The 22,811-nt window shown below is 40.3% G+C and overlaps 2 protein-coding genes across 4 annotated transcripts; both read right to left on the bottom strand.

Annotated features, from left to right (window-relative positions):
- Window positions 1-539: 539 nt before the first annotated feature.
- On the bottom strand, window positions 540-10,485 carry zgc:136971 (S9 family peptidase). 2 transcript variants are annotated; one of them, XM_017411194.3, is made up of 22 exons: window positions 10,141-10,485; window positions 9,301-9,436; window positions 9,023-9,098; window positions 8,750-8,825; window positions 8,546-8,652; window positions 8,331-8,465; window positions 8,074-8,165; window positions 7,612-7,649; window positions 7,405-7,526; window positions 7,245-7,305; window positions 6,701-6,795; window positions 6,565-6,616; window positions 6,280-6,375; window positions 5,916-6,019; window positions 5,637-5,769; window positions 5,216-5,296; window positions 5,043-5,123; window positions 4,874-4,962; window positions 4,513-4,706; window positions 4,276-4,378; window positions 3,738-3,844; window positions 540-3,627 (listed from the first exon to the last, which is right to left on the bottom strand). In XM_017411194.3, exons 1-22 carry the CDS (start codon window positions 10,265-10,267, stop codon window positions 3,528-3,530), a joined length of 2,205 nt encoding a protein of 734 aa, XP_017266683.1. In that variant the 5' UTR covers window positions 10,268-10,485; the 3' UTR covers window positions 540-3,527. The 2 variants fall into 2 exon arrangements, with proteins under 2 accessions (XP_017266683.1, XP_017266684.1); XM_017411195.3 differs by lacking the exon at window positions 6,280-6,375 and having other exon boundaries at window positions 10,141-10,484.
- Window positions 10,486-11,315: 830 nt separating this feature from the next.
- On the bottom strand, window positions 11,316-22,493 carry ifrd2 (interferon-related developmental regulator 2). 2 transcript variants are annotated; one of them, XM_017411432.3, is made up of 13 exons: window positions 21,971-22,493; window positions 20,330-20,386; window positions 16,616-16,732; window positions 16,311-16,395; window positions 16,075-16,199; window positions 15,797-15,954; window positions 15,299-15,352; window positions 14,931-15,109; window positions 14,538-14,646; window positions 13,414-13,548; window positions 13,123-13,251; window positions 12,480-12,572; window positions 11,316-12,344 (listed from the first exon to the last, which is right to left on the bottom strand). In XM_017411432.3, exons 1-13 carry the CDS (start codon window positions 22,011-22,013, stop codon window positions 12,264-12,266), a joined length of 1,365 nt encoding a protein of 454 aa, XP_017266921.1. In that variant the 5' UTR covers window positions 22,014-22,493; the 3' UTR covers window positions 11,316-12,263. The 2 variants fall into 2 exon arrangements, with proteins under 2 accessions (XP_017266921.1, XP_017266922.1); XM_017411433.3 differs by lacking the exon at window positions 20,330-20,386.
- Window positions 22,494-22,811: the final 318 nt, after the last annotated feature.

The raw sequence follows: 22,811 nt of genomic DNA on the forward strand, positions 1-22,811 counted from the left end.
TCAAACAGTGAATCTACAGGAAGATGGTAAAATGGAGCTTCCTTTCAGTAAAGTCCTGCTTTATAGGCCCATGAATGAACATTGTAGACACGCAAACACAAAATGCTTTTTCACAGTAAAAGCAAAAAGACAACAATAAGATGAAAGGCAGGAAGAGAGTTTAGTGTTGAGGAGGACAACATAAATGTAAAGAAGTATGAAAGGTTATAGACCACATCTTACTGAATCACATGTAGTTAAACATTTAAAAGGAACCGTTTTACACACACACACTTCAAGTAGTATGTTATGTCTCAGCCCAAACCCAGAGTCCCAATAAGTGAAGGTCATGACTCAAGGGTTTGGATGAAAGAAGGGAAAGTTCCCATTAGTGTAAAAGAGACGCAGATGTTAAAACTTTGTTGTTGAGAATCAGATTTATTCATCTTAAAAACTGAACTTTTAGATTTGTCCACTTGGGAAAAAGCGTTGGATCAACGCACTACAGAAAAAAAAAGTAAAATGACGTAAATGTCTGTTCAGAGATAATGTCAACCAGCTCCACTTAAACACGCAGCTGAATTTTTTATTAATATTTTTGTTTAGGCTCCAACAGCTCAGCACGTTATTTTTTAAGTAAAAAGTTCAGCCTTTTAACTCATATTTAGCCAAAGTAACTAAGAAAAAGAAAACAACGGTCAGAGATACTGCTTGAATTTCCTACAGCAAGCTTATCTAAAACATTTTCCTTTAACTGAACTTTCAGTCGGCTTTATTAACTTTTCAACTTACAATACATATCAATAAAAGAGCTTTATGTTACCAGCAAAAATCCAAAACATTCAAGGTTGCTTTTATTACATTAAACAAGCAAGACATAACAAGTCACATAATACCTCAGAAGTGCTGGTAATCAGATAGTTTTTTGCTTCCCAAATAGTTTCTTGTCATGCTACGCTACAAAGGCTGCTGGCATTAGCCTCAACGTTCAAACTATCTCTTTAGTTTCAGGCGACTGATCCACAGCAGCTGCAAGCCCATCAGGAAATATTTAAATACATATTTAGGGTACTGATGTTGTGCTCCAGTACAACAATCTGGTCTGGTATCTGGATATCCCTCTTAGGTTGAAAATGCATGAACATAAAATAATTTGGTGCTAACAACTCAATCCCACAGGACTCTCCTCCGTTTTAATCGACTGCCACCAAAAGGCGAAATGGGACAATAAATGTTTTGAGCCCGTACCTGAGGGTCTATTACCAAGTTATCTCATGAACCACTAGAAAGATTTTAATGAAACTTACCTTAAAAAACACAAAAATACCTATAACTGGGTGTAGTAGTAGCTGAGACTGATCTCCAACACATAGCCTGACACATTGTGCAAAATCTTTATCTAATATTTTTCCATTTACTGACTGGCATCACTTCTGTCTGTCTGTTAGCATAATATCTCATGAACCACTGGATGGATTTTATTTGAAACTTTCAGAAAGTAATCAGTGGATGTAGACCTAGAACTGTTTAAGTTTTGGCATCAATTCAATTCAAGATGGCCACCACAGCTAATCGACATTAGCCAACACAAAAATTGCTATAGCTCAGTCTAATTTGCAGATACGGCACTGAGCTAAAACTTGACGTGGTAAAAGCTACGAGTTCTTCACAACACAGAACTGAGCGTGACATGTCGTAATATTGTATGAGATTGAGAATTGTTATTTTTAAGGTTTAACCAAAACGGCTACTTTGTCTTTTCTTTACATAAAATGATTTTAGTCTAAAACTTTGGCATGAAAGGGAGTGGACACTATGCATTCCTTCAAGAATTGCTAGGCCTGTAATTTGTTAAGCTTTCCCCCCCTCATGTACCCTTTCTGTTCTGTTAACCTCAGGTTTTCTGTAAAGCTGACTAAAATGGGAAAGCACCAGAACAAACCAACTCCAAAAGGCTCTTTGTCCGCCAGCGTCAGAAAACACACTTCTGCTCTTTCCTTCTTTTGTCCGTTTACATCCTACATGCACACGGATCGTTATCCCACCTCGAGCTTTCAACAATACTTCATCTCTGTGTCCCATCCCACGTGTAAGAATACCACAGAGGGGCGCCAAGAGCCTCTCCCATTATCTGGCTCGCTCATTGTCTCTAACACCCGCTCATCTTTGTCTGTCTCCTTTCTGTTAAACGTCACTTCCTCTTCAGAACAACCTCCATTCATCCATCTAGCCAGCTCCCAAACTGGTGACCTCAACCACCGCCCACATGTCAGTGACTTCATCAGACAACAGCTCAAGGCTGCAGAGCGTTGTTCACTGAGGACAATTAATGCAGCCACTGTCTGGGTTGAAGTGTGAAAATTCCAGAATACACCAACTCCATGCATCATCTCAGGCATTTAATCTCTAAAAATCATCATCTGAGGCTTAATTTGTCACCAGAATTACATAAGACCCATTCTGGACTGGGCAATGAACGTGGTGTGACTGTTCAAAGCAAGTATGAAGAAGCTCTCTGCCTCATCAGCAGCTATCTCAGAACGCCCTCTTATCCCTGTCAAGACGAAGATATGGCTTCTTTTTTTAATTTTCTAAATGAGGCTTTTCAGAAGACTGGTGTGTGAGTATTAATAAATAAAAGCAGCAATTTTGACTCATAATGACGCTCAAGATAGATAAAGCTAAAAAAATGATTTCATGGGATTACTTCTTAAGAGTGGATCATCCTGGCAAGAAATCCAGTAGGAATGTTTACTCAGGCCTTGTTTCTATCTCTTGGTTTGAAGGTCAGTATTACAGTGGAGTATTTGTTCAGGCAGTCTCATGAGAAAGCTGCTCGAGAGCCACATTTAAAGGCTTCGGATTAGGTTTCAGGTGGTCTGAAACTGCAGCGGATTTGTGAAGTTACAAAGTCTCAGATGTCCAGTAACACTTGGCACTTTAAGACTTTTTTTTGCTTTATGAAAGGCATCAGCTTGTATGAAGCTACCCAATTCACTGCTTAGTTTTGTTTTGGTACTTCAACTAACACATTTGTTTATGGTTATTCAGAGAAGCAGCCAACCAAGAATACATCTTGTAACAGCATGGATTTCCTAAAAAGCCTTTAAAATACAAGAAGACTAGACTGCCATCTGTTGGACACTTGTGTAAACTACATTTACTGGATATTTAGAACCTTGTGTGCCAAATCTGGCTGTTATTATTATTTCAAGGCTACATAAACTGTGTCAGACAAGTAAGATATACTTATGAAAGAAAAATAAAGATACAGTAGAATCTGACAGTAACCATTTGTGATGCTTTTTTAAAATGTAGCACAAGGTATCCACACACACGTCATGACAGTTTCTTGGAGGGGCATTTTGTTTAATAAATGTTTTTTGTTAAAACTCAATTTACAAAACAAGTAAAGGAGGTCTTTTATTGGTGTTACAAAGGCAGAGTAAAAAATGCTCTAGTGAAAGTGCTCAGTATTGAAAGAATAGATCCACTGCAGTGTGTGTGTGTGTGTGTGTGTGTGTGTGTGTGTGTGTGTGTGAGCACGCTCAAAGATGCTGCTTCAGCCACAGCACAGTGTTGAGGAAGCAGTCGGCCTGAGTGTCCAACCTGGACAGAGAATGTCCGTCTTCTGGAAACCACAGCAACCTGAAAGAAGACAGGAAACGAGCTGCTCTGAACACATCATGGTTGAGTGGTAACGGCAGCTGTCTCGGTTTATTTTCTCAGACCAGTGATATATGAGTGCTCTGTCGTACCTGACAGGTGAACCTCTGCTCTTCAGCACTTTGTAAAGCTCTAGGCCCTGGTGAGGAGACACTCGTCTGTCTTTTCCACCCAGCATCAGCAGCACTGGAGCCTTGATCTGCCCACATCACACAACACTGGAAACGCAATCTACAAGAAACTTGACTTCATGGGATATATATATATATATATATATATATATATATATATATATATGTTTAAATAAAACTCATGTAGATTCTTCTTTTCTTTTTAAAATCAAGGTATATTACACAAAAAACTTGTTTTATTAAAAAATGGGATGCTTCATAGTGCCTTTGTAAATTTAAAACATGTTGAACTGCAAAAATATCCTTGTAAATGGTTGTAGCACCCCCTACAGGACACATTTGGCAACACTGTTAGGGCTCAAAATGCTAATTAAATCTTTCAATCAAGCTGCAAATAAAGACTTATGTTTTTGTATGTGTAAGTAGTGGCATATTAGTATAGTACTCTATGCTAATATAACTGATATTAGTATTTTAGGCATGCTTTAATGTGTCTGACCTTTGCTGCGTGTGTGATGGGCGACTTCTCCAACATGGCTGCCAGGACTTCAGCAGTGGGGATGTTGTCATATGAGAACTGAAACCCAGCACTTGTGTAGCGCCTGAAGGCAGAAAGAGGAAATAAAAAAAACAACAACACAATTCTCATCATGGAGTAGTGTGAAGATTCTACGCGTCATTTCTGAGTGAGTTGTTGCAAACAGACATGTCTGTACTGTGCACGAGTGTCTCTCACCAGTCAACGATATCACTGGTTCCCAGCAACGTGGCAGCATTGATAACTGGATTCCTGGCTGCACATGCTCTGTAGAAGTCCGGGTACTGACCGAGCAGGTGACATGACAGGAAACCACCGTGAGAGCCGCCAATTACAGCGACGCGTTCGGGATCGAGGGTTTTGTTGCTCTGCAGCGCGGTGAGCACAGCCCACTGGGTAAAGAAGGTAAAACGTTTTCCTACATTTATACAGTGAGGCTAAGCTGCTGATGAATCTAGCTGTATTCACCTTGCCTAACATTAGGATCACTAATTATCTACTTGGTGAGAAATACCACACACATCACTAATATTTAGAATCTGAGATGAAAAGTCCAAACCTGGACGTCTTTTACATCCTGACTCCCGATCTGACCGATCAGGGACAAAATGCTGTCCTGGCCAAACCCTGTGGATCCCCGATAGTTCACTGGGTGGAGATAATGTCATGTCAAATGATCCGAGGCTATCGATGTTTGTGTGAAAACAAAGAGATGAACGATGCCTCACCCATCAGTACAGCAAAGCCCAGTTCAACCAGCCCGGCGGTGGTGTAGTTCCACTCTGCAGGAAACTGGGAGTGAGGGCCACCTGAGGGAGCGAAACAATATATAATGTGTCCTATGTGTCGCATTGTTGAACATTTTAAAATCTTCTTATCCAAAATGAAAGTGAGCACGGACCGTGGATGAAAACAACCAGAGGCGTTCCGGTTTCATGAAGGAGAGACGGTTTAACCAGGACGGCGCCGAAATCCAAACCAGCTTGAAGAGAGAACAGAAAGGAAAGAGACGGAAGAACAATTTGAGGTTACATCAAAATAACCTCATACCTAATTTAAAGGTTTTTTTTTTTTTACTTAAATTGAACAAAAACATATTTGCCTCTGTATTCACGCTGGAATGAAAATCACTGACTCTGCTCTCAAGTCTATCAATATTTTTAATGTTTTGAATTATTTTTATATCTTAAGAATCTTGGTGTGGTGTGTGTGTGTGGGTGTGTGTGTGTCGCTGCAGGTTGAAAAGGTAAAAGCACAGATATGTTGAATCAAGTCATAATCTCAGTAGAAATCTTCCAGTGAAGCAGAAACTGAAGGCTCACAGTAGAGCGAGTTGTCCTCCTCCGGTGGAGGTGTAACGTCCAGAACTGTCCACTGGAAGTCAAAACTCACGACGGGCGGCTGCAGAGTTCTCCAGCTCACAGCTTCGCCTTCCGACAGGAGGAATCCCACCCTCTGCACGCAAATCCAGACACACAAACACACTAAAATGGGACTCATATTCCAGGAAAACAAGACGTGTACAATTTATTCTGTTCAAAAACGCATCAAAGTGTATTTTATGTGCATAATAATGTGTTGATGCACATGTTCCATCTGACCAGGGTGGGAGGTGTGTTGGGGCTGGAGCAACAGACGACCATCAGATCTCTCTGGACTGTCACCAGCTTCCAGCTGCCAAAAGCTTTGGAAGATTCAGAGGAATCTGCAGTAAGGAGACAGTGAGACGGAGAACCAGAGAGAACAAAAGACAGAACAAAGGAACACGTGTGATACAGATAAAGGAGAAAAATATGGGCCTCGATTAAACTGCACAAATGCTTATGCATATCATTTTAAGATGTGGAAAAAACAAAAAAAAACTGTTATGTTACAATTTTTCAACAGTATTGAAACGCTTGACTTTTATTTTGAAATCTCCTAAAAGGCGTGTCACTGGTTTGAAATCTGCTGGTCCTGTCATACCTTCCACCTCTCTGTGGTGCTCCTGATGAAGATGATGAGGTGGAGGAGGAAGAGGAGGAGGATGGGGAAAGTAAGACTCAGCAGGAACACGAGGGGCTGAGTTTGGGATAAAAGGGGATGGGGGAGGAGGAAGAAGCAAAGACAGAGGTGTAGGAGGAGGGGGAGAATAGGAAGACCAGTACGGGGATGGGGGAGAGGAAGGCGGGGGAGGGAAAAGGAAGGATGGAGATGAGGACAGAAGCGAGAGGGGAGGAGGAGGAAGAGGAGGAGAGGACGGACTCTTACTATCAGACAGGGAGGTGACTTTTTTTGATCTTCTGTCAACCATAAACAGATCCTGAGAGAGAAAACAGACACGGAGAAACGAGTCATGAAGGAGTGTTGGTGGATATGACGGCACAAACTTTAATTTGATTTTTACCTTCCAGTTTCTGCAGGAGCTGCTGAACACGACTCTCTGAGCGTCTGCAGACCAGCAGCGGGACGGCAGAGCTTCATACACGCCTGCAAAATCACCTGAAACAGACAGAAAGACATCTTGTTTCATTGTAGTGAGACATCATAAATAATCAAAACTGTAAAATTACTCATTTCAGCAATAATATCATCAGAAATTAAAGGTCTAACATTCACTGGAGGAATGGATAACGCCCACCACATTTAATGCCAGAGTTTTAGACTAACATCAGCTGATGATGAGAAAAGACAGTTGGTCAGTTGGATTTAGCAGCCATCTTGAATGTGGCTGACTCTGAAGTGAATCAGTTGTAGATGTACATCCAATAATTACTTTCTGAGTTTCATTAAATGCATCACGTAGTTCATGAGATATTTAGGTCACAGGCAGAACACACACACACAGGCAAAAATATTACCGTTTTCACCAGCAGGTGATAATAAAGGATATCTGTTTAGGATTTAAATATTAAATACATGCATTTGTGGACAAACACACTCTAATGTACCAGGCTGAGGTCTGTTGACAACATCCACCAGCGTGGAGGTCTTCCTGCTCTTCAGGTCCAGCTGTGGATGATCAACAGTGGACTGTTACCAGACGGGTCCCATAAAAACATGAACACACACACACACACACACACACACACACACACACACACACTGTACCTGCTGCACACAGAGGCACTGGTTGTGAGGACCAAACACTTTCCCCTGCAGATAGATCAACACGGATCCGTCCGGACTCAGTCTGGGACAGGACACTGAGACGTTGTCCCCCGACAGACATTCTGGGACAGGAGGGAGGAGGGTGTACAGGAAGTGGATTTTATGAGCAATGTTTCTTCAAATTACAATTAAAAGTACTGCTCTCACCACAGTGTCCACTCAGGTCGAGTTTGAACAAAGCTGACCTGGAACAGAGGCGAAAAACAAAAACTAATTTCAAAATGGAACCTAACAGATAATCTTTCACATTAAAATACTTGTATACTACAAAACAAATGATCCAATTTATAAGTCAAACAACTTTTAATTAATCAGCTTGGGAAAGAAAAGCTTAAACTTTGGGCAGAAATACACAATAACCATCATAGTTTGGTGCTGCTTTTCATTGAAAAAACAAATAGATTCATACTGTATGACATATGCAGGATTATTATTCAAGAGCAACAAACAAAATATTCAAAATTCTGACTTTAATCTATCTGATAATGTTTAAACTGCTCTTTTCATCTCAATATCAGTTTCAGAAGGTCTACTTTTTTGTGCTTAAATTCCTGTTTTTCACACTTTTGTTGGGTTATGTGACAAAACAAACTACTGCAGAAGCGTAACCTGCGGTTGGAGCAGAACTTCAGTCCAAGTCTGAACGGTTCATGGTACCATCCAACAAAAAACACCGACTGACTGCCGGGAGCCCACAGAGCCTGGAAGGGAAAAAACAAGGAAAAAGACTTAATGTTGACTCCAAATGAGTTTCTGTCAGTAAGAAAAAAAAAGAACCAACATGTTGAAATTCTGTTCATGCTACAAATGAAACAGGTCCTGCATCCAGTGTCAGATGTTGTAGGTTTATGCTTCACAGCCCTCACCTGTCCTGGTGAAACATCAGCCGGGACGCCCTGTAGCACCCTGGCAGCGCCGCTCTGTAAATCCACCACACAAATAACCGGGACGCTCTTACCGCTCAGAGCCTCGCCCCAGTCCTCACGGTACACGCTCTGGTCCTGTCCAAACACACGTTCTTCGTATGATTTATCACTCGACGTAAACGTGTTGCTGTGTGACTGTGCGAACGTTCGGATACCTTTCTGCATGCGGGTTCCTCAGAGTCTCCTGCCGAGTTCTTGCTCTTCTCCGCGACATACAGCAGTTTGTTCTCACACTCCGACCACGACAGACAACCAAACAGAGCTGGAAACACAAATAAATATAAAAAAAAAACCAGTATGAGGATTTCATACATCATATTTATGTAACTAAATCTGTGATGCTCAGCTCCTTTTCTTACCATCATCGTACACTCTGCCGTGCATTTTGAGGGCTGACAGGTTGAGGCATTTCCTGAGACCGTGGCAGTCCCATATCTGAACAACAACAACCATAAACCATGATCTTAAAGCCAGCGTCTCACTTGGCTTTGACTGCTGGAGACTAGTTGGCAATTGTGAGAAATGGATGAATTTTCAGACGTTTTGGAAACTCTCATGTGGATGCCGTTCAGCATAGTGAGACACTGGCTTGAATCTTGATCTGATTGAGTGATAAGATCCATCTTTCTTACCTCCAGAAGCTGGTGGCTGCCCATTTCCCTGACAACAGCTCTCAGGCCCTGAATGGGTGACAGTTCACTCAATAACCTGAGGAGCAGAAAAAAAAAAAACTAACTTATAGAAACTGTGCAATGTTAGGCTTAACTTAATCTAAATTAAAACCTAAAGAAATCACTGATAGTAAAGGCTTATAGCACTTCTACCCACATTCAGTGGGTTTAAAGCAGCAATGTGGTGAAAAGTAAACCGGTTTTCAGCACTACAAGAAGAAATGGATGAAATGACCCACTCTCCAGACACAGCAGCACATGGTCCAGGTGGGAGGACGGTCCTGATGCTCCTGGGGTCGTTGCTGTCAGCGATCAGAGTCCACTGCTGCGAGAACCGAAGTCTGGAGCCTCGAACCAGGTCACTCTGACTCCACTCTGGATGTGGAAACAAACCAGGTTTTTAAGTTAGATTAAAATAAAAAATCTCAGTTATTCATGTGTAGTGATTATGGACACTAACTGTAAAAAAAAATAATAATAATAAATTCTCCATTATTAAGCATGAAAAATAGATTTTTAATAGATTTTTAATGCTGATTTTGTTTAAACCACACACACAAAAAAAACATTTCTCTCTGATTAAAACATCTTCTGTCTGTGATTGTAAAATCTGATGAGATATAAAAGAAAATCTCCAGGTTTTTCAGACACATCCCACTGGATGGAGTGTCATTAGGGAGAGGATGCCTGAGTTTCCTTTCTGCACCTGTTGCCTCTCCAACCCGACCTCGAAGCATCAGAACATTAATGGATAAAAAATGCATTTTATAGATTATGATTTTGACTTTAGTTTACTTTCAATTAATCCAATCTGATTTTTAAATCTTAAATTAAACATCTAATCCAGAAGATGTCATTGCTCCGGTGGGAGTAACTCTTTATAAAAGGGTACATTTTAGTTTGAAATTATTGCAAAGTTATTATGATGCATGTTACTGTTTTACATCACGGTGTCATTTTAACTCCAACTTCTAATGTAATGTTTGTTCTTTAATTTCATTAGCTGTGTAACTGTGTGAGATATTGTTAGTAACACACTCATCATGTTCTCCTGCAGAAGTCAGCAGCAGCCAGCTCACCTGCTGTCACCTTATAGACTCGGAGCTCCGGCAGCTCCGGCAGCTCCTCGGAGCTCACATGAGCCGAGACGGGCGCGGGGAGGCCGCAGAGCTCTGCGAACACCCCCGTGATTAGTTCCGAGTCCATCCGGGTCCGAGTTAGCTTAGCTCACACTAACTGTCAGCTAACAACCCCGCACGGTCACGCATAATGCACGAAATTAAACCGACAGGCTCGATGTCAGTTCACTGATGTATGCAAATAACTTAGCAGGAGCTTCACATGTAGAACTGACGGGTCAGCAGCTGAGTGCGGTGATTTTTAACGCACCTGCGCCGCCATGTTGGATTTGTGAGCGGACGATACCACTGTGCTCAGTTTGTAGGGGTGAAGAAGATAACCACGAGAGGGCAGCAGAGATCACCTGGATTAAATTCTGACAAGTTTGAAGTAAAAAAAAAAAAAAAGTTATTTTTTGAAATTTATCCGTATGAAACATGATTTGGACTTGTTTGTTTAATACAGCGCCCTGCACATAAAGCCAGAGCTGTTCCTAGAACTAGCTGCGTTGTTCATCAATAATATATAAACTTTCTTTTTTAGAAAGCATGATAGGGAGCAGATTTACAGCCAAACACTGATCTGTTAGTCTAACTTGGGCTCACAAATTTGATCAGATGATTAAATCTGGTAATGAAGGAACCTCTTCATACTTGATCACACACGGTCTGTTGTGTTTCTGTAATTAAAGATTAATGTGTTAGTATGGCTTCATTTCTTAATCAGGTTTTATCAATTTTATCAGATTTTTTCCTGTTAAAATGTGTGCATCCCTCTAGTTCCATGATTGGAAATAATAAATTTGTTTTTAAGTGACCTTCTTTCCCAAGTGTGACTGTGCACTATATTATAAGACTTCCTACTGTATAATAAAAGGACGTTAATGTGATAGAGAATTTGAAGAAACAACTTTTCTAGTGATTGGTTTAATAAAATAAAAATCTAAACCATAATACATAAAGCTCATCTGTACTCTTGTTCAAGTTTTCAAATTACTGATGTTTTCTATTCTTATGATTATTTTTAGTGGTAATAAAGATGCAGGTTTGTCTCATTATTATTGATCACACACCAAATATCTTCCCAGATCAGAAACCCCATGCAGAATTACCTCTTTAGAATAAGTGAAAACACGTTAAAAGTGTTAAAGTATTTATTTCATTTAATTCCACCGTTTTGCCTCAACAGCATCAGAAGTACAGATGAGACAGACTGGTAACACGTGGCAGTGATCCACATAAAGCTGTTAGCTTTCTATCAAATTATTGGAAGTTTATGGTGTTTTTTTATTTAGTTTGCTTATAAACCAAGACTAATGCAATATAATGAATTTAAAAACATGCTAACATGACAATCAGTAAAATCAGCATCACCCGTCTCATCTGCTCCTCTGATTAGAGGACAGTTTGTATTTTCCTCTTCTCACAGGAATAAATTATTCAAATGTAATAAATGCATATCTCCATAGATCCATGTTGTCAGTTTATCTGAAATATACACAAATAAAAATTCATTGACAACCCTCCTGCCGATCTGAATTAAAAAGACTCGAGGGAAAAAATATAATTCTCAATTTCAGCCATAATTGTGTTTGTAAACAATTTTTAAAACATCAACTTTCTTAACAAAAAGACTTATTATAGTTGTCTTCATAAATTAAAATAAAATACAATTATTTATCAGAAAGAGTTAAAACAAACAATTCCTTTGCAAAAACATCAAAATAGAGAAGACGAAATTAACTCTTTGATTTCATTGTTTTAATCAGGCATCTTCTTGTTCAAGAGTTTCATTTCATGGTTAATTTAATGTCAGAACACGCTCACACACACACACACACGTTTTCCTCAAGGTTGCATTGTTTGTAAAGACTGAACATATTTGGCAGCTGAAGTAGCCTCTTCGGGAGTGAAAATGGAGGACGATCGATGAAAAAAACAAGGAATCCTAAAGCAGATTCACTGATGAAAGATCTTTTTGAGGTGAGTTTTTGTGTGTCTGACAGGTGAAGAGGTGAAGGCACCACGTTGAGCAGCTTCAGGAGTTCCTCGCCTACTCCGCTCGCTCCATCTTTATCTTTCCCTCACATGACGTCAGCCCGTTTGTCCCTGACTTTGTTCCTCTGTTTCGTTCTGGCTTTGAAGGCAGCCGAGTTGAAAAGATGCTGTTCAGGACGGAGAGAAAGAGAAGATCACACAGGGCATGAAGGCTACAAACCGGGAAAAACAGAAGTAAAACGCTGAAAACGTGAACCAAAAGTCGGAATGTTTCTGCTTGAGGCCAGAAGACGGTCTGCTACCTTCTCAAATCGGGAGATCTTGTTGGCTTTGATGGTAGCGTCCAAGATGAGGGGGGGTCCAAGGCCGAAGATGTCTCGCAGTAGTGGGTTATGCTTCGGCAAACAAAAAGGCACATAAAAGTTACACAAACAGAAAGAGTGAGGATAAACTGCTGAGTTTTGTTTCCTGTTATTTGATCCCAGACTGACCCACTGAGAAAAAAGGGAAAACTGACTTTACTCTGAGCTGGAGAGTCCAGGTTTAATCATTTAAATAATCGACTCGATCAGTTTACGTCTGGCTTTCAAACTTTAGGAAACGATCAAATAAATTAAAGGAGAAATGTGTGAACATCTCTCCTGAGACACATCACTTTGACATGAGTCAGTATCATCAATGCCAAACAATTCACAGCACAAAAAAAAAGATTGACTGAAAAATCCAGGTTTTGCCACAAGTGGTTACACAGATGACCAATGTGAACAAAATCCCATCTGACATCATATTCTAAAAACTAATCTAAGTGATGCATAAATTCTTCAGGCTTTAGTTTAATCCTGTTTGTGTAACTTCAGTCACATGCAGTTAATCACCTGTTTGCTGGTGAGATATCACAGAGTTTTAATTAGTTTCAGAAAGCTGCAGACTTGGTATTTGCCTCACCTGTAGATGGTCTCTGACTCCGGACTCGAGGATCTCCTTGAAGGCATCATAGATTCTCCTCCTCATCCAGCTGTCGATGTAAACGTTCTCCAGTCCAAACCGGATTTTCTCCTCTGGAAAATCTTCATTCTATAGGGAAAAAAGAAGAATTATTAAACAAAAGAGACAAAAGAAATGCTAAAGAGGAAAGGGGGGCCTCAACAGAAAATAAAGTAATTCATCTTTGATTAGCATTTAACAATGAGAACATTCCCTAAAGCATCAATGAACCCGTATGTGACATTTACTCACCTCTATGTAATGCAGCACCTCTCTGAAGATGGAGCGTTGTTTCCTTCGGTCATTTTTCGCTCTGTGTTTGTTGCTATCAGTGGCTAAACTCTTCAGACATTTACACAGACTTTCACTGTCCTCCACCTCAAACTCCTACACACACACACACACACACACACACAGGGATAAAGCGTTAGTGCTGGGGTTATAGTTTATTTTTATATGCAACACACTGGTAGATATGAAAGATTCTGAAGAATCCATTTTCAAATATTAAAAGTTGAGAATGTTGTCGTTTGTCCTCATGCAGTTGCTGTAGGTGCTGTAGTTGTACATGTTGCACTGTGCTTTCACATCTTTTTACCCCCCGTTTATTTTTTTTTTATTTTGAACAGAATAAAGCATTAACATGCAAGATAAACAGTAACAAAAAAACAAAGATAAAAAAGCAACACAGCTCTATCAAAATCCCAAATGCCGTGGTCTATAACAGTATTTCCTACAAATGTTTATGAACACCAACTTTGCGCATTAACTACTAAAATTACAAGCACAATAAAAAAGAAAAGAAAAAAACATTTATACATATTTATTTTTTTTAATGAACCCCAAAGAATGAAGGTCTGTAAATATAAGACAACGGTCATGACTTTGAAAAGATTGATTTGAGCTAAACAGAATGCTAATTGAGCTAGCTTTTCTATTGGATTATCAATGCAGAGTGAGCATCTTCGCTTATTTTGGTCAGCAGCTTATGAATAATAGGGTTTCTATAAATCAGTGTTTATGTAAAACAAGCCATAGTCGTTTCAGTTTGTAAATTTGTATTTCTGTCTCTGTATTTCAGTTTCACCACGTTTGGGGTAAAAATATGTTTATCAGCTCATTGCCATTTTTTTTTTTTTTTTTTTTTTTTCAGAAACCTGATATTTGGAGATTACCGAAATGTATCAATAATCATTATATAATCTCATCACAGCCCTCTGAATTATAATCAGATCAAATTATCGGGTGCCGAATGATTCGTATGAGACCAAAATGTTTGAAACCCTATTGGGTGTCCCTTCATTTGGGTTCAACACTATTTTTTTGTAGTCTTTTCTATAGTTTCAGTGTTTTGTGTTGTTAATGTGAGAGTTTACCTGATCTATATCTCGTCCCAACTCCACGAGCAGCGCGATGGTCTCTCCCACGGCAATTCTGTAGTTAACATCGCTGCTCTGAAGACAAGCTAGCAGCTTAGGAAGGTGACTACAAAAAGAGCAGACGAGTTACTCATTATTGATGATCTTACTGAAGATGATGAGTCAGGTGTGTTAAATTGTACCATAATGTAAACCTGAACAGTTTAATAAAACCAGGAGGAAGTTTAAACAAAACAGTGCATTATTATAATTAAACTGAGTCCAACAGTGAGCTTTAACACTGAGACAACTTCATCTACTGCCCGTGAGTCATTCATTCTTTTATTTTTAGAACAAACTGGATGTTTCCTGCGACAGAGTAAGTTTTGAGCGCTGAGTTTATTCACTCACAGGTCCAGCAGCACGGCCAGCTTGGAAGCGGGACAGAGGGTGACCAGCAGCGACCAGGCCTGCAGGGCTGCACTGTGGAGCCATGAACTTCCTGGTTTGGGTGTCGGCAACGTTCCCTCTTTGTTGGGGTAGGAAGACATGAAGACGCTCTCCAGATGAGCCAATGACTTGATTAAAGTCTGCAGCAGTTCAGAGATAAGAGTCAAACTTGCATAACAAAGAATAAGAAAGACGGTATAAATCTGAAGTTTCAGATCACAACTTGATTATCCACTTATAATTTTGAACTTGATTTAACTCCTGTAACTTTAAATGTCTAATAGACTGATGTATTTCTCTGTGTCCTTCGAGTTAGAAATAAATCCCACCTCTCCTTCTTCAGCAGTCGACACATAACAGCACATCCCCAAAGCCCTCGCACACTGATGGACATGAAGCAGAAAAGGACAAATCATCAGACGAGCATTCAAACAATAACAATGACACTGACTCATCCTGTCTAACCTAACGTGTCTGATAAACAGCCTTGTGTTGATTTGGTGCTTTTTTTCCTACCATTTTTGCACTTATTTAGGACTGGATTTGCTCAAAACTACAACCAAAATCTAACTGAGAAATTAACTTTGTTGATCTTTAACTAAATTTAAGATCTCTGGATCATTTCTGAATAAAAGTTGATTACAACAAAATATAACATCAAAATAAAAATTACATTTGATCTGCCTGAACCAGACATTTCTGAGACTGTTATTGTCAATTTTCCCATCTTTATTTTCTGCCTTTCTTTGTTTTTAAGAAGTGTCTTTTAGTAAGAGAGCCCAGACCCGGAGTTATTCTCAATAAGACCCAGTAGTGTGACCACTCACACTTTGACGAGCTGCAATACTGGCACTGCTGTCGATCAGGATGGAGGTGAGAACAGGGCGAAGCACCTTGAAGCCCTCCTCTGCCTCGTCCCCACCCCCCAGCTGGATACACAGCAGGGTGAAAACTGTAGCTGCCGCCGCCTGCTCCTCCCCTCCGCCTGGACACGTGAAGGCAAGTTACCACAAAGTTTATCAGCAACTACGGCTGCTGTTAAAAGTCAAATCCATTTCAATCAGTAAGATATTTAAATGTCCAAACACGAGCTCGTTCTTCTTACCTTTTTTAATACTCCTTTCCAAGCAGTCGCTCACAGTGAGGCGTCTCTCTGTTAGGAAGTCGTATAAAAGCTTGGAGGAGAAAGCCTGCCGCAGCGACTCGAGGGCTGCGAGACGCGTCTTCGCACTGAGACGCAGAAATGAGAGGGAAGTTTTCAACTATATACCTGCATTTGTTTGATTCATATGCCTGAGATACAAGTTCTCGATGCAACAGAGGTGAAATGTAAATGTTTACCTCTTGTCCATCAGGTTGTCTATGCACTGCTTGAGTTTGTCTTCCATTTGCTCCTGGGCCGTCTGCTCGTCCACCTGCTCAGACCCTGTGTTGGACCAGAGAGCTCATATAACTGATACGTTCACCACGAGAACAGCAGAAGCTCGTCTGCTTTATGTTGGTACGCACAGGAATCAAATGTATAATTAACAGAATGAGCTACGAAGCAATAGGTTGCACTAACGTCTGTGTTTCCACCATGTTTGGGCGTTTGGCGAGCCAGTCGCTGCACGTGTAAATGAACGTCTTTGTGTCTCTGTACAAACCTGTGCTCTCTTCCATCACAGAGGCGCTTTCACTGGCACTGCTGCAGTGGCTGAGAATATCAGAGGTCATCTCGTCATCGCTGGCAGTCGACTCTCCCTTCACTCCATTTTTAACGCCTTGAGACAGAAAAAAACGTGCACAAAAAAGTGAGAAGGAGAAAAAAAAGTGGCATTTTATTCATGATTAGGATGATTTAAAAAAAAACACATTAGGATCTTGGCTTTCTTTGCAAAGTAGAAGAATACAAGAATCCTTTCTGAATGAGCAAACATACAAAACTACTGATCTTTTATTAAGCAGCTGTTTTTTTCTTCCTCACATCTGGATTTTGACAGCTGTTCGGTTAGAGGTGATTTAAAATCTCTCATTGTGGGCGATACTGAGCATCTCTGTCATCACATGAAGTTCATACCAGGAAAAGAGTACAACACAAGCTTGTATATTAAGAAAGCATCGATAGATCAGAAATAAATAAAAAAGAAATTTCAGAGTGAGTTAAATAGAAATTTTTTACTTAAAAGCCATTTTTCCAGCAAGGAGTGGACAAACCAACACCTGAATGTTATTACCCAGATAAGTTCTGTCATTTATAATTTTTATTCAAATGGTACATTTTCAGAGGCCAAATCCTGTTTGTTAAAACAATGTTTGGCATTTTTATTAAAAGGGTAAGAATGCTTGGAATTATAGTTGTAAAAATGAGAAAAACAGGAAGAAGCTGAAAAAATCTTTAGAATTTGACTGAAAGCTGTAGCTTTCCAGCTGCTTGTTGAGCAAAACTGGTTGTAGTGTGACCACAGACGCAGTTCTGGTTAATTATCAGGAACCAATTACAGGAAACGGCAGGCAGTAAAAGGATTTTCCATTAGGCCATGTCCCATCGTGGTTTATGCTTTTATTAGCACCAGGTGTTCTGTTTCAGCTCGGCGCGCCTGCGTGCGGTTGTGGAGGAGTAAGAGGGAAGGCCGAGCGGAGTCGACTCTCAGGTTCCTGCTGGCTCAGAGCTTTCCACTGTTAGTGGGATTACCGACAACCAGCGCGGCCATTCATTTGTTCATTTATTCGCTGCGCACGCTCCAGAACGGTCAGGCCATGTTTGCGCTCGCATCAAAGTCAACCGGTGCAGCCGGGGTGATCCAGAGGTCACTCAGGTCACAAACATGTGAAGTAGCTTTTCTATAAAACCAGGTTTTTTTGGTCTGTAATGAACTCGAGCTTAACAATCGCCACAAATTTACAAGAAAAGATAAGCAGATGACATCTGTGAGCAGAAGAAGGAAAAACAAACAAATAAATTATTAGCCAACTAAATAAATAACTGAATCCTGGATGGGTAAACTGAGTAAACTAGGTGAAGGTTCAGCCATTTAGTTTGAGCCGGCCTACATGTGAACTACCTATTATCCATTCTGCCTTTAAGTGGGTTTTTTCCAACAATATCATGTGAAGGATCTTTAGCTAATGAGCCGTTGTCACTCTTTGTCACTGACGTGCTATTGCTGAAGGAAAAATAGCCCATTAGCTGGGTTTACAGGAGGCGGTGAGGGTCAAGTCACAATTAAAAGGTGAAAAAACTGTTTAATTGAAGTTACGTTTGAAACTGAATTATTGGAGTGTGAACCCACTCACAGGGGTAAAACACAATAAGGATGTCTTTTTTTTTAAACTGCTCGACTGACTTTCTAGGTTTAAAAATATGAAGTGTCTTGAAAAGAGACGCTAGAAAAAACGTTTACCTGCTATTAGAGGTGTATGAAGACCAGATGAAAAGATGTGCTGTAAACTGGGCATTACGTGGTAAAACTGAGAGTGAATGTGCTTTCAGTTACAATATGAAGTACAATTTCAGAAAACATGCTACCTTTTTCGGTTTGGAAACAACTAAACAACGATTTTTGGTTCCATGGTCAAATAACGCACCATTCTGGCTCCTATCGGGCAGCAGTTTCTCAGCCACCATTCTTGAACTCCTGATCATTACCAGTTTACTCCTCTGCAGCCTCCCTACACACACACACACAAACAAATATACCCCTTCCCACGCAGATGTACCCACACACCGCTCAGTTATGTGAAGCACGAGCTCCCAGCCACGACTCACGTGTCACCTCCTCTACACCACGTTACGTCTGCACAGCGATCACTCACACGACTCCAGCAGTCAGAAAGAACGACGCTCCGGCGACAAACCACTCAGAACGAGGCACAAAGAAGCACTTTCTGCCCTGGTTCTGACAAGAGTTAGTTAGGACTACCTTCTGATATGAGGAACAATCTTTTAAATATGAAATGAATCTAAATTCTTCCAATTAACCTGAAAAGATGGAGGGAACTCATTCACCTTCAGTCTTTGTTCAGATCCTGATTTTGGAACTTGGCAGTCATTTGACAAATAAATAGCTTTCAAGACAAAGTCTGCTGTCATTTCAGCTGAATGTAAATGTAAAACTGTCACTTAGAGCGAAAGAGTGTCTCCTTTTTTGTCTCTCAGTGCATTTAGGAGAAAACAAACATGCATGCTTGCTTCTGTTCAGCCCTTTCCACACATTAGTCACTCCTAAATAACTCAAATCCTCAGATTATACGTAGTTAAATTTAGTAACAAATTTGCTAAGTTGGACACCTTTAAAGAGCACTGAGGATTTATACTCACAACCTTAGGAAGAACTGGGATTTAAGGTTGTGGGTGCCACCTCAGCAGATCCTTTTTAAGGTCTTTCGCTCACCTAATTTAACATGCAGATAAAGAGCTGAAAATCCGGTGACAAAAAGGTCAGATACAATTTAAAGCCAGGATTCGGTTAACGTAGATGGTGGTGTAGTAGCCAACATTAATAAAACAGTCTGAGTGAACGTTATCAAACTTCCTTTATAGTTCTGTGTTGGCAGTTCTTGAAAAAGATACTAAATTCAGCCTGAAAATGGGGCATTTATTCACAGACAGGGACTGTGGTAAGGTCAGTCGTATCAAATGGCGTTTCCCCAATGCGTGATATAATACAGTGCAGCCTTTTTTAGCTTTTAAATAGAAGTAATACCATATTATCAAGCTGGTGTGAAACATGCAGCCTGCTGATTAGTCTGAGAGAATCATCACCTGTGGCCAAAGGTCTAGTTCCTGGAAGTCATTTGAGAGTTTTGCACACAAATTACACCAGAAAATATGTCCATTTTAATCTGTGCTCAGACTGAATGGCATTATTAATGAGAGTAAGCATGTTTATTAATCATGATTATAGATTTACAGACAGTTCTTCTGTCGTTTAGATCAAACTCTTTAGTGCTAAAAGTTTGCGCAAACCCACTTTTAAAATAAACTTTACGCTCCTGTTTACTCGAAAGTTGCTTTAGATACAAACGTCTGATGTCTGTGTCAGCTTTAACAATGCTGCATTATAAACAGCTGACACTGTATACATCAAAATAGTACTGTTTGCTGTGGAAAATGAAGCAAGAGGGGCCCGTGTTGAGTACAACTGTATCACATCATACCAGGTAAAGGCAAACATATAACAAGTAAGAAGTCAGGGCAGGAAATGTGAGACTGGGGAAAAATTAAATATCTTTAGTGCCTCGAAGATTAAAAAAAAAAAAAACTTTCTCTTTAGCAGGTCAGTGCGTGCTGGGTTTACTGCGTGCACTTAGCCAAGCAAAAGCTTCTGGAAAAGGTCTGAAAGGTGCGAGACGCTGAGGTCAAAGGTCAGAGGAGTTACCTTTTGGACAGGCTTTAGCCGAAAGCTGAAGCTGAAGAACCTCCTGACGGAGAGACCCTGGAGTTGATGTTTGGGCAGGGGGATGGAAGAAGGTTTGAAATAAAAAACGGTGGTGGATGAATAAATGAACAGAAAGATGTGGAGGTGGCCAACATGGAGAAGAAAACATCACAAATGAGCTGCATTTTTCAATTCAGTCAACTCGGTTCTATAAAGTTATACAAAGATTTATTACACCTGTTGATGCAGGGGTTTATTTCCTTGTGCGTCCAGCTTTTGTAGAGAATCTAACCGTTTTAGCTCCCAGCCTCATAAGACCTGAGACTGAAACGGGCACGGATGTGCATATGGAAACCTGTTCCTGTAATTCTGAGGCTGCAAGTTCACATAAACAATCTGGAGTCAGGCGTGAATGCAAAATAAACACTTGGCTGCAGTTGTCGTGTGGGCTTCTCTTCATCCAGCGCCGTGAAAATCGACGGTACGATCGACTCTACACTTTCTAAGCAGCACGATGGCACCGCTGCTAAAAATAACACTCAGTGACACGTGCAGCTTCTGCCGGCAAGATCGACGAAAGCTGATCGAAATCTCCAGATACACTAATTTAAAAAAAGCTCCACTTTCAGCGACATTCCCTCAAATAATTCTGCATGTCTTAAAACTTGAGGTCGACCAATGTGGTCTTTCTACGGCCAACGCCAATCTAGAAATAAAACTTTAAAAAAATCGAGGCAGTCGATGCCAACGTACATCACCGATTTTTAAATCACCTTTTTCTAGCCAATTTGTGTTTTCCATTTAACAAGAACACAACATAATCCTAAACAGGAGATCTTAGATGCTTAAAATCCTTATAGAGAAAAAAAAGTATTATTATTTAACCTTCTAAGGCTCGAACTCTTACATGACGAGTGCATTTTTAATTTCTCTTTGCTGTTTGGGACCTGAACCAAGGAACGCTAAGCAAAATGTGGACGCCAAGTCCTAAGAGGTTAAAAAAACTAAATCAAGAGCTACATTGAGCTGGAATCTTCATCTTCATACCAATAATTGGTTAAGTATGCACAGACAGATTTTTTTTTAAAAATCAGACGATTTAATCGATTAATCGGTCTACCTTTAGTGAAAACCCATTCAGGTACTGCAGTAACACCAAATAATGTGACACATCTGAGTCACAGGATCTAAAATTTGAATTTCATGACTTGTCATTGCATAAATGGTTACCTAATGTAAATCAGGACAGAATTTGACCTGTAAATAAACAGACTTTTCCCCTTTAAATATTCAGTGTTTCAAACAATCTGATAAAACTGCACATTTTACATTCATATAAAAAGCATGGTGTTGCTAATAAACTAAAAATCAAGCTAATAATGAAAGCACACACATAGAAACACAGGTGTATTTGCTGAAAGCCCTTATTGTGTTACAGAATTTAAGCTTGAATAGTTTCATAAATGTAAACAGCTTTTTGAGCTGATTCTGAATCATGCTGAGGAGCAACAGGCTGTTGTTATTCAGGGCATGGATACCAAAAAAACAATAAAAAAAAATACTCCAGCTGGTCAGTAAATGTGTGTTTCTGGAGCTGTTTCCTGCTAAAAGCTTCACAGTCCGTGTCTCCTGTCCACTCACCCGGCTTACTGGAGCCACGTTTCCCTTTTTTACTCCGCGGCATGTCGGCTCCTCCGGCTAGCTGGAGCGGCTACAGTTAGCTTCCCCCCTCAGTTCCGCTCCTCTTCGACGGCTGAGGAAAGCAACAAAATCGTCGGTCTAAAACTGTCCCGCGATGTGTGGCTGGTCAGACGGGTTACAGGGTGGAAGAATGTCGCCGTTTCCCCCACTCTTTGTGTTGACACTTTGCTTCAGAGCCCGTTATGGACATGCCACACCACCACGTTTTTTTTTCTCGCAACTCTCTGCGCGGTCTTCAATCCCCGGAAAAAAAAAGAAAGAGGGCTGAACTGTAGCGGAAAAAAACCTCACCCGTTATCGGGTTTCTGTGTGTATTATCTGTGACTGTCCCCGGGTAGTTTGTACCGAACGCCAGGTTGAGAGGGTAAGTATCTTTCGAAGTGTTTCGGACGGAGTTTTGAGCACGCTGCTGCCGCGAAGTCCACCATCTTCCCACAGTAACGACTGAAAGGACCGGCAGCCGGGGGTTGCCAGGTTGGTCCTGGAGCTAATATCCCCCGTTTCCGCTTGTGCCTGACCAGAATCTGAAAATAAAAAATAGAACTTTCTGAGCACGTTCCGGATTACTTTACAAATATTAGGGACATTATTGGAATTCTTACTTGTTTGTTTGGTGATGGATGTCTTTTTTTTTTTGCTGATTTGTTTTATTTGATTTTTATTACTTTTTTTATTTTAAATATGGCATGGACTATTTTTTGTCTTGAAATAAAGTTGATATAAACACAGTAACAGATCGGACACATCAAGAAGCCAGTTACCTTACACGTGGACAGGTTTA

This window comes from Kryptolebias marmoratus, linkage group LG8, assembly GCF_001649575.2.
Source record: "Kryptolebias marmoratus isolate JLee-2015 linkage group LG8, ASM164957v2, whole genome shotgun sequence".
In the NCBI taxonomy this organism is placed as follows: Eukaryota; Metazoa; Chordata; class Actinopteri; order Cyprinodontiformes; family Rivulidae; genus Kryptolebias; species Kryptolebias marmoratus.